The sequence below is a fragment of the Sinocyclocheilus anshuiensis genome, unplaced genomic scaffold (assembly GCF_001515605.1).
Source record: "Sinocyclocheilus anshuiensis isolate Anshui unplaced genomic scaffold, SAMN03320099.WGS_v1.1 scaffold2490, whole genome shotgun sequence".
NCBI classification, from domain to species: domain Eukaryota; kingdom Metazoa; phylum Chordata; class Actinopteri; order Cypriniformes; family Cyprinidae; genus Sinocyclocheilus; species Sinocyclocheilus anshuiensis.
In genome coordinates, this window is record NW_015555992.1 from 88,883 (window position 1) to 100,893 (window position 12,011).

The following is a 12,011-nucleotide window of genomic DNA, read 5'->3' on the forward strand; positions in this document are numbered from 1 at the left end:
ATATGCTGGGGTGTGAATTTGATAGGTGCTTGATATAAAATAAATGGTGCTTTAAAAAGTCCTTGAAAGTCCTTGAATCTGGTGTTCATGAAAGAGTGGTAACCCTGTGTTCTGGTATGGAACAATCATGATTCACGACCCAGTCAGTTCCCAATAGTTTATTTCACTCTGAAAAACATCACATTATGGAAGTAAAATTGGTTTTGAGTGCCATTTCATGTTTACTTCAAAGATGTTCATTTCAAAGATTTTACCTGTCCATTGGAGAATCATTCTGGGGCTTTTTTCTGTCCTAACGTGTATAGGTTTGTGATTTTGTTCCTGCTACATATTTTCATGCCAAATTGTTTATGACAATTTTGACAAGCATTTGTCAAAATAAACCCATGTGACTGTCACTATTTTGAAGTGATAAATTTGTTGTTTGACAGCTAACAGAGTATACGCAAGGGTAAAATAATGTGTCTTGACAGTTTTCTGGCAGAGCATCAGTTTTAAAGTGCTGTGGAAGAAGTAATACTGAACATTCACTTTGTTTTAACTAGCAGGATTCATGGCTCAGTGGACTGTCTGTCAGAGCTGTCCTCGTCTCGGATGAACTATTCCTTCACAGGTGAGCCATTCCGTTGTCTGCTGTCTGATTCCCTCTCCTCTGTCAAAGCTTTTAAGTCTGAAGACAGTTTAGACATTCCTTTTTCATATAAAACTGTAGATTTTTAGATATTTGGTCACTTTTCAGTGGATGTTTGTGTTTGTTTTAATAAGGAATTCGACGCACTCTCAGCACTTCCACAGCCATCGCCACGAAGAGAGAACCGAGCCGCAAAAGTCAAGCAAGCAGGTGAGAGTTATGTTTGAGATGTGTCATAATTTTCTGATCTCATTTTCATCATTGGTTTTTGCGATAATTGGCAACACCAGCTGCAGGATAGTCAGGTCTTATTAGACCATAATCTAAAGAAGCCCATATCTCAAGTATTTTGAAATTCCACTTTCTGGTCAATTTTCAGGTAAAACAGAACTAAAAAGTTATTTTACCTGATAACTAACTAATATACAATAATGAACTAATTTAAAATAAACAGAAATGTATGCATTAATTAGCATTAATTAATGATGGCCAACATGATTTTATACTAAAACCATACATTTAGCCACAATCGAAATTGAAAATAATCTATAATCTAGTAATCTATCAGATTGATTTAACAACAATCAAATAAAAACATTTGTATATAAACATCTTTTTAGTGATACAAGTGTTTATGGAAGCCTGTTTCCACCACTAAATAAACATTTTAAAATGGTAATTGTGACTTTTTATTTCACAGTTCTGATTATTTCTCAGAATTGTGTGATATAAACTAACAATTGCGTGACAAAGACTTTTTTTTCTCAGAATTAAAAGATAAACCTGCAATTGTAAAAAGTCAAATTCTGAGGGAAAAAAGACGATTTTCTTAACATAGCAAGTTTATATATTACAATTCTGATTTTATAACTCACAATTAAGTCAGAATTGTGAGATATAAACTTTGCGACTTTATACCACGCCATTTGAAAAAAAAAAAAAAAAAAAGAGGCCAGAAATCTGAGAAAGTCACAATTACCTTTTTTATATTTATTCAGTGGCGGTAACAAGTTTCCATAGTTTTTATTTCAAATCGTTGTTGAAATATATTTATTCAAACATATATTAAATAATGAATTTCAAGTAAAAATATGATAACAATGTAATATAGTGCTCATATTTATCTAAATGCTCCTCTCCAGAGTTAGTTTTCCTTGCTGACTAATGAGCTATAGATATTGATTGGCTTTCTTGAGAATATTTAAAGTTATGTGACATGTTGTTTACAAGCTGTTTTATTGACATCTTCCCGGCATTGAAACACCGAGCGATCACATGAGACATGATGCATTTCAGCAAGGTATACTGTTTCTTTCAACTAGGGGTGACCCCAAATAGTCGACGATTCGATGCTTCGATAGGAGGAGCCTGATTCGACTACTAATCTCACAGTCGAATATTCGCGGGGTGTTATGATCATGCCATTTTGGCTATATGGGGGTGCTGAATGTCTGATTTCACATAGAACTACTGGTTTTCTCCCAATAAGTTAATATACAGCCTATTAAGATAATGCTGTAAATAAGAATCTGAAAAAAAAAGTTTTAAATAAATATTTTAACGTGCATGAATAAATCCAACCACCCTTATAGATTTAAGTTTCACGTTTCATAATCTGTGACTGACAGAGGAGCATCTTGGTGGCAGGGATTTAAAACTTTAACAAGACTCAAATTGACACAGGCAGAGTGAATGACTGGATTTTTTCGACCAGGTAGGGTAAGTGATTTCAAAACATTTCATCCGGTTTATATCGCGTATATGTTATTTATCTCGTATAAGATGCATTTGGTTGAGTTACGCTGCAGTAAAGCACTTCATTGTACGGTGATTCGCTTTTCTGTGCGCAGCGCGAGCAGGACAAACAACAATGCAGAATATTATTAACTATGATTGGGACTGTCATATACTGTACATAACATAATGAAAACACTATTATAATAAAACGCTGTGGATTTTTAGAGTTCAGTTGCCGTGTTTCTGCACGTTGTTGCGTGAAGAACGCGTCCACAAAAGGAGTTCATTCAGAGCCACTATAAGTCGTAATATTAATGTCATGTTGTATAAATAACGAAGTGTATTCTATATGAGATAAATGATGAGTTATATCCCATTGATTAAAAACCTGCCATCAAATGCTTACTTCTACTGGTCATCTTCAGTGCGTGCAGCTCAAAACAGAAATGCAGAACATTAATAACTGTCATATAGGCTACATAACGTTATAATGAGAGCACTATTGTAAAAAAAATGTTGTGAATTCTTAGGGTTTCGCTGATGTTTAATGTTAACTATCTTTTAATTAAAACATAAAACATTATTTTTGTAGGCTATCTGCGAGACATCCGTTACACATTTTCCCTGTGTGTTAAGGTCAGTAACTATGACTGTCGAATGTCTGACTTGACTCTTGGTAATTTATTTTGCCACCGCCCCCAAACATATGATTCGACTATCAGTCGACTATCGGCAAGATTCAAAAATTCCGATTCAACTATGTAAATCCTTAGTCGGGGACACCCCTACTTTCAACATACCTTCTGATATTCATTCATGTCAACTGTGTGCCGTAACTAGTAGTAAAGAGAAAGAGTCACCCTCAAGAGACTCTTGAACTGAGGTGGCTACAATGACCTGCCAAGCCATATTAAAGTGCGCCAAAACCACATTTATTTGAATTTCATGCATTGAATTTCGTGCTGGGCAAGGATTAATCACGATTAATAACATCAAATTTTTTGTGTATATAATGTGTGCTGTGTATATTTATTATGTATATATAAATACACACACATACAGTATATATTTAGAAAATATTTATATGTATATATTTTAGTGCTGTCAAACGATTAATCGCATCCAAAATAAAAGTTTTTGTTTACATAATATATGTGTGTGTACTGTGTATATTTATTATAAATACACACACATGCATGTATATTTAAGAAAAATAAGTTATGTTTATATATTAAAGGGTTAGTTCACCCAAAAATGAAAATTAGCCTGTGTTTTACTCACCCTCGAGGCATCCAAGTTGTATATGACTTTCTTCTTTCAGACGAATCATATCGGAGTTATGTAAAAAATTGTCCTGGCTATTCCAAGCGTTATCATTGCAGTCAGCGGGTGTTATAAAATAAAGCGTCAAATAAAGGGAGCGCATCCATAATAAAACGTGCCTCACATGGCTCCGGGGCATGAATAGAGACCTCCTGTAGCGAACCCATGCGTTTTCGTAAGAAAAGTACCCATATTTCAAACATAATAAACAGTTTTCTCTCACTTCCGGTATCTGCCGTACGCGGAAGCCGTTCCAGGCGGATGACGTAGGACGTATACGTGGCATGCATGCCTCTGAGATATGCTAGTCTCGTGAGTTTGTTTACAGGAGCAAAGGAAGCAAAGTTTCCTTACGTTAGCAAAGGAAAACCAGTCTCCTCTTGGCTTATATCGAAATGCTTCAACATTTTTCTTTACAAATCCTCGGTTTGTACTTCTGATACACGACCTGCGTTTTGATTTGTTCTCTCTCGGCGTTCATCACCAATTACGCAACAGTAATTAAAAATAAATAAATAATCACGCAACACCGACGTCCTACGGTTTTCTTAATTTTTGGGTGAACTAACCCTTTGAATATGTTTATATGTTATATAAATATATTAGTGCTGTCAAACAATTAATCACGATTAATCGCATCCAAAATAAAACTTTTTTTACATAATATATGTGTGTACACATTCATGTATGTATTTAAGAAAAATATGTTATGTTTATATATTAAATATATTTATATATATAATATAAAATCTAAGAATTAGGGCTGGTAATTTAACGCGTTAATTAGATTAATTAATTACGGTGAAAAATAACGTGTTAAAATTATTAACGCATTTAACACACTTGCCCCCCGCCCCAGACCTACGTGGGTCATCTGACATTTCATACAGTTGATTGATGACAAATATGAGGCAGGGCATGAGGGCAACAACTCACTGCATGATGGAGCCTAGAGAACGTAGTTAGAATGTCCCTAAAATTCAAAATATGGGGCAAAAAAATGCCCGTTTTGAGTTTTTGTCTCATATTTACATCATATAGTTAAGCAATATCACACGAGCAATAGGCTAAGTGCAATATCACACCAGTGCAAATGTAATACTGATCTTATACAACAGTTCAGTAAGTAAGAAGTTAATATTGTGTTATGTTTTGCTTAATTTTGCCAACAAAAATATAAAGACAAAGCAGAACTGTTCATCTCCAAGCAACACAAGAAATTGTATTTCTTAATGCACGTTTTGAACAAATTGGGTGAACCATTCGGCGCATTGAACCAGTGGCCATAGGCGCGTTGGATTTGAAACGGCGCTCCACAGTCCGATTGACTGAGTATTGACATCAAAGTACAGCGAGAGTGATTCAAAAGCATAAGGAGCCGTCTGCTCTCTATAGCTCTTGAAGTAATTTGATGTCCCACACTGATCGATCTGATGGTGATGATCCGCTTCAAGTCGAACAAGCCTAATGATTCAATTGACCATTCATAAAGAACCATTTACTTCACTCTTGAATGAATCAGCCATTTGAACGAATCAAATGAATGAATAAATGACTCGATTACTTAATCATTAATACATATACCACCACCTACTGGCAGTTTTAGTTTATTATTAAGAGTATAATTTCATTAAAGAAATGATTTCATATTTACATAGTAATAATAATCAAATTAATCAAATCAATTATTAAACTTATAATTCACCCACCCAAAAATGACATTTGTGTCATCATTTACTCACCCTCACGGTCCAAAAGAGTACATGTAATACATTTTTTCAAACAAAATATTTCTTGCTGAAGCTACTTTTTGTAATGTCTGTTTGATGCTTTACACAACAATGACTTTAAATTATCTTTTAGGAGTAATTTCTCAGCCAAATTTGATGTGCGATTAATTTGCGATTAATTCGGTTAATTAATTGCCACATCATGTAATTCATTAGATTAAAATTTTTAATCGCTTACCAGCCCTAATAAGATTAGATTAGATTAGATTCAACTTTATTGTCATTGCACATGTAAGGTACAAAGCAACGAAATGCAGTTAGCATCTAACCAGAAGTGCAATAAGCAGTAAGTACAGGATATACAGTGTCTACAATATGTTACAAATGTACAATAAATATACAGATAAGGCAGTACTATGGACATAATTTACAGATTTTTTAAATACTATCAGCGGGCAGAATTCAGTAAGGAGACAGCTGTAGGCAAAAAGCTGTTCCTAAGTCTGCTGATCCTTGTCCGGAGGCTCCTGAAGCGCCTCCCGGAGGGCAGGAGGTTAAACAGTCTATGGTCAGGGTGAAAGGAGTCCTTAAGAATGCTGCGAGCTCGACGTAGACAGCGTTTCCTCTGGATGTCCTCAATAGCAGGAAGTGGTGTCCCTGTGATGCGTTAGGCGGTTTTCACCACCCTCTGCAGTGCCTTGCGCTCGGCAACTGAGCAGTTCCCATACCAGTGCTGATGAAATTTGGGGAGCACTGTCTTTAAGTTGGAGTGATTAAAATCACCCGCGACAATAAATGGAGCCTCCGGGTGAGCGGTCTGTTGTTTACTAATGGCCGCATGCAGTTCGTTCATAGCAAGCTTGGCATTAGCATCCGGTGGAATATAGGCTGCAGTTATAATGGTGGAAGTGAACTCCCGTGGCAGATAAAAAGGTCTACACTTAACCGTGAGAAACTCTAGGTTAGCTGAGCAGTGTTTCCCAACAATGACAGAGTTCGTACACCAAGCTTTGTTAACATAAATGCACAATCCTCCGCCTCTGGTCTTGCCGGAGTCATCTGCCGTCCTATCTGCCCGGAGCGTGTAGCGTCCGGCTAGCTCAATAGCATTATTGGGTACGTCGCTGTGTAGCCATGTTTCTGTGAAAACCATGACGTTGCAATCCAAAAGTCTCTTACTGTGGGTGATGCGAAGTCGTATCTCATCCATTTTGTTCACCAATGACCGCACATTAGCGAGGAAAATGCTGGGTAAAGAGAGCCGGAGCGGTGTTAGCTTTAGCTTAGTTCTTAGCCCACCGCGCTTACCCCGCCTTTGTTTACGATCACGACGCCGCCTGGGAGCACTTCCGCCCGGCCGGGTAGAGTGCGTAGCCTCGGGTGGTCTGGAGATCTCAGGGATGAGTCGAGGATTGGTGATAAAACTGTTGGAAAAGTGCACACCAATATCCAAAAGCTCCTGTCGGGTGTAAGATGTTAAAGCAAAGCTGTTCAGTGCGAACAGGCCCGAGATGAGCAGGAAAAATACTACAAAATTGCAAAAACTGGAGAGACGCTGAGCCTCGCGATGTGTACGCGCCGCCATCTTGGTCATATAATAAGAATATAAATATATAAATGTATATGCATGTAAATATTACCAAAATATATGCTGTATGTGAGTGTATCTATATATATATACATAATAAATATACACAGTACACACACATATATGTATGTGTGTGTATTTATATATACATAATAAATATACACAGCACACATTATATACACAAAAACTTTTATTTTGGATGCGATTAATCGTTGCCCAGTACTATCATAAAATAAACAGAATTTTAAAGCTCTGATTGTGTTTGAAAAGTAACAAACCACAAAGCTTGTTGCTATTATTGGATGGCACGCTACACATTTTAAGTAAAGTTTGTATGCATCTACTGCAAACAGCTTAGGCAGCTTAAAATTAAATGAAATGAAAATGAAAAACAAGAAATCTATATTTTTAGCCCAGTTCTAGCATTCACACAGCTAATTAGTTTACGTATCCATGGACACAGACACAGTCTAAACACGGCAACAGAGAAGCACTAATTGAATGTCACATTTCAGTCAGTGATTTCAGCCCTCCGAAACAGGCGAAAAGTCATTTCCGGACGAATATTTTCAATTGCTAGAATTTTGGTGCATCAGTAGCATTAATTAGTTCCTTGTATCCCGTTCTCAAATTCTCTTTGTCTTCTGTTGTTGCCTCTCAGGAACCGTTCCAGTAATTTGCGGCGACGCTGGAGCACAGTCAGCGCTGGCTGGGGTACATCAAGGGCAAACAGCAGCGCTGCCCCAGGGCCTAACCGAGTGGGTGGCACCACCAGTTCCTCTGGCTCAGATGGCACTGTCAAACTCCACCTGGGCATGCAGGTCTTGCTAATTAGTGCCAATGAGATGGGCACCATCCGCTACATTGGCACAGCTGACTTTGCCCCTGGCCTCTGGCTGGGCCTCGAGCTGCGAAACCCGAAAGGAAAAAACGATGGTTCTGTGGGCAGCCGACGCTACTTCAGTTGTCGACCTGGCCATGGGGTTCTGGTGCGACCCAGCAGGGTCACGTACCGTGGTATCAACGGGGCCAAGCTGGTGGATGAAAGCAGCTGAGACCGTTACACGCCGAAACGTGGGCTTCCCATCTCTCCATCCATTTGGCTTTCGCTTCATTTTCATGTTTCATTCAGAAACATTTAATGTTTCTATGGATTTGTTTTGACATTTCAACCAACCTAAGGAGACATTTTCTTTCTAACTGCACTAAGACTCGTACGTTCACAGCTGATAAACTCCATTTTCTAAACTAACTAAATATAATGTGTGGGAGCAAATATTCTTCTGAGGTTTTAATTTTAGCTGGAGGTTTGAATTCAGATGCTTCTGATTAAGTAAACAGTAGCAGTCTCTGAGCACTTTAATAAATGTGGGTGAAGACAATGACTTGAATGGCAGGATTTAAGAAGTTCAGACAATTTAATAACTTCAGTAGCTGTGACTATCAGCTCCTCAAATCCCCTCAGACGTTATCTCAACAGAATAAAGCATCACTTAGTCTTTGTCTACTCTTTTCAGAAGGTGTGAGTCCCTTCAGAACATTGCACTTATACATTCAGAAATGTCTAATCTTTCATCTTGATGCGAGACCAGTTACAATTAAATAATAAGCACTTTAATAGTATCATAATCCAAGATCTAATCAGCTCAGTGAATAAAAACTTGATAGTTCCACAGATGATGTAGCAGTTGTTGCTGCTGACAGACTTAATCAGGTTTTTGTTTTGCCTGTAATAAATAACTTATCTTGACTGAGAGATCCCTAATAGAAACGTAAGTCAGTTTTATGAAGTCATTTAAAGATGATACACAGACCAAACAATGAGGGCTAAATCAGGATCTAAAAAGATATACCTTTATTTTCGGTTTAAACTCATACGATAAGCGTGTTTGTGGATATGTTTTTTGTTTTGTACGGTTTAGTCTGTAATAACAAATCAAACAATTGTTAAGTGACTCCATTATAATGAACCAATTAGTATTGTTTTCATATTTACAGGCAAATAGGCAACATGCAGGCAAAGTTAGCATTTCTCCATATTTATATTAGATCATAAAAATCCTTAATGAGACTGGCATGATTTAAAATTGTTTTTTCCTCTCAAATGCAACTGTTCTTATTTTATTTACCCCATTTTTTTATTGAGGTTTAATTTGTTGATTCTCTTATGTTTTCCATTCCATTATTTTTTAATTCCTTTCCAAATTCTTAGTTCAACAATGTCTAGGATGAGTTTACAGTCAGTGTAAATACAGGAATTACAGATGTATGGTTCCTCAGTGATCATATCATTTTGCACTAATGAGGAAATTATGAAAATATGATGTTATGACATTGACTAGGTATCAGAATATCCTAAAACGAAATTCATGAGGGTTAAAATTGGCAAGAAAACCAATAAATGAAAAGGGTTATAAAATGGGACAATTTCCAATGGAAGCTGGAGTCTTATTGCACATTCCAGCCTGTTTCCACAGTACTGTCTGTACATTATCTGCTTAGTTGTGGGTGTATATTTTGTGTGAATTAAAATGTAGTATTTTAGTACTAACTTAAATCTGAATTATAAAATGTAATGCACAAAGAACGTTTGTCAAATTTGCCGATTACAATAAAAGTTATAATTTACTTTTGTTTTCTTCACCCATACATTGTCAGGATTTCATTCATACTACACACATTCATATACAGTATTTATAATATAAATTTACACATTCGCGAAGTTTGTTGCTCATTTCATGTAGAACCTATACTCAATATGCAATTTTGGCCACAACAAGTGTCAGTTCCCATCAAGTTTACACAGTAGTTCATCATAATCTGATGTGATGATCTGATGCATTTTGGAATTTTTCTAACTATAAAGCATTATTCAGTTAGAGAAAATAAATCGGATAGCAGTGTGTTGACTCATGAGTTAGTGTGTTCAATATAAAGATCCTCTTTGTGCACTTACATAATCAACACAAGGTATTATTAAAATCAATATCGCAGCAACTTAAATTATTATACATAAATTCATACTGCGATTAATAACCACTTAATCAAGTAGAAGGTCAACCCTCCCCCTTTTTCTCCTCGGTTAACATCTTATTCAGGACAAGAACTATCCAAAAACCCTTACATGATGCAATCAGTTTCAATCTACAAGCTGTTCACACGGAAACAGCATGACATCACAATCACAACCCATCAGAAAGCATGATTTTGGACCAATGACATTTCACGATTGGCTGTGCTGCCAACTATGACGCTGCAGAAATAAAAACTAGGCTGTTTTTCAAAATTGGTAATTGCTTGACATTGTTGGTTAGGAAAATATTAGGATTTTGTTGTGGAGTATCACATTGTGACTACGGGTAGCCATCTGCTCCATGTTTACTCGATATCGTAAATTCAAGGGAACGCTCCGTCCACTGGACCGTCATATTTATGGAAACAGCTCGAGATGATTTGTGACATACTGAATTAGTGTCCATTTGAAAATGGGTGGACCGTGGCCATGAAAGGACCCACATGGTCAGTGTGAAAGCTTAGGTATGCCATGATTTTCACATTGGCTTAAATGTTTTTAATAGGCCTAATTTATGAGAGGGACATATTCCCAAGACATTAGACAGAGTGGATCAATGGATTCCTGCTGTTTGTGCCAGATTGTGATCCTGCCATCTGCATGTCAAAGCAGAAATTAAGATTCATCAGACCATTCGACAATGTTCAATTATTCAGTGTGGTGGTTCTGCGCCCTCTGTGACCTTGACTGACAGGAGAAAACTCTATCACAATGTCCTGCTGCTCAAGCCCATTAGCTTTAAAGGTTTGACATACTGCGCAGTCAGAGATGACCTTCTTCACCTCAGAGTTGTAAAGAGTGTTATTGTGTTTATTTGTGATCGTTCTACTGTATCAGATTGAACGGACAAGGTCATTCTCATCAAAGGCAAATCTTATGGTCCAACAAAAATGCCACTCACTGGGTTTTTTGTACAACTCTGTGCAAGCTGTAGTGTATCTACAGAATACATGAGAAAAAAAAGGCCAGCAGATTGTTTTAAACAACAATCAGTATTTAATACAATATTAGAATGATCTAGTATCTAATCACATTTAATAAACATGGAAAATCATGTCATTCTGAATAAGTTTATGTTTACAAGAAAATAGTGAGCTGAATGGATAGACCCTTTTCAAAGAATATGATACATTTCCAATTGCTGTCATAAATGTAGCATTCTTTAACCCTCTACCGCACGCATTATGATAGACCTATAGAAAAAAATATTTGAATCTTTTTCTTTTCTAAGAATGGCTTAACTTGAAGTGCTGTAAAAAAAAATTTGGAAAAAAATATTATTTTAAGGTACTTTATGATATGTTGCCATACGGCAACAGCATACAATAGTGGATCAAACTTAGAATAAGTGTAAGCTTACTTATAATTAATATTTTTCCTCAGAAATGTTGTTTGTGTTGATTCAATTGGTGCTATTATAAGCTTTAACACAGTACTTACTTATAATTGACACCTTATACATACTTTCCAACAACTTGTGCTTTTATTTATTCTATTCTTTTTTTGCTGAATAATGATTTATAATTGTTTTAATTTCATTACATTTTTCATGAATATTATTTAAACTGCAAATTTATACAGTTAAAACAAATATAATACTGTATATAATGTATCATAAAACACTGACATAAAACCAAAAACATTGCAGTTCATGAAAATTCAGCATTATGCAATCTCTTGAGAGGAAGACTATGAACATTAGCCCTCACATCGACCCCCCCCGCCAATAATCCTTGAAAGATCACCTTTTTTATGTATGAAATTTCACAAAGCAGTTTTTTCATCTGCAGCAAGAGCAAGTTCTGCCCTTTTCTTCTTTACCTTGCCATAGAATATGGCTCACTGATGTAATGTTACCTGTATTCATATTTAATCAAAAGTAAAATTGCCATTTCAATTTGATTATATCCATAATACAAATACCATTAA

The 12,011-nt window shown here is 36.3% G+C and overlaps 1 protein-coding gene across 1 annotated transcript; it reads left to right on the top strand.

Annotated features, from left to right (window-relative positions):
• The first annotated feature begins 435 nt into the window (after positions 1-435).
• LOC107676112 (CAP-Gly domain-containing linker protein 4-like) lies at positions 436-9,652 on the top strand. Its single transcript, XM_016470636.1, has 3 exons — positions 436-613; positions 766-841; positions 7,671-9,652. Exons 1-3 carry the CDS (start codon positions 595-597, stop codon positions 8,062-8,064), a joined length of 489 nt encoding a protein of 162 aa, XP_016326122.1. The 5' UTR covers positions 436-594; the 3' UTR covers positions 8,065-9,652.
• Positions 9,653-12,011: the final 2,359 nt, after the last annotated feature.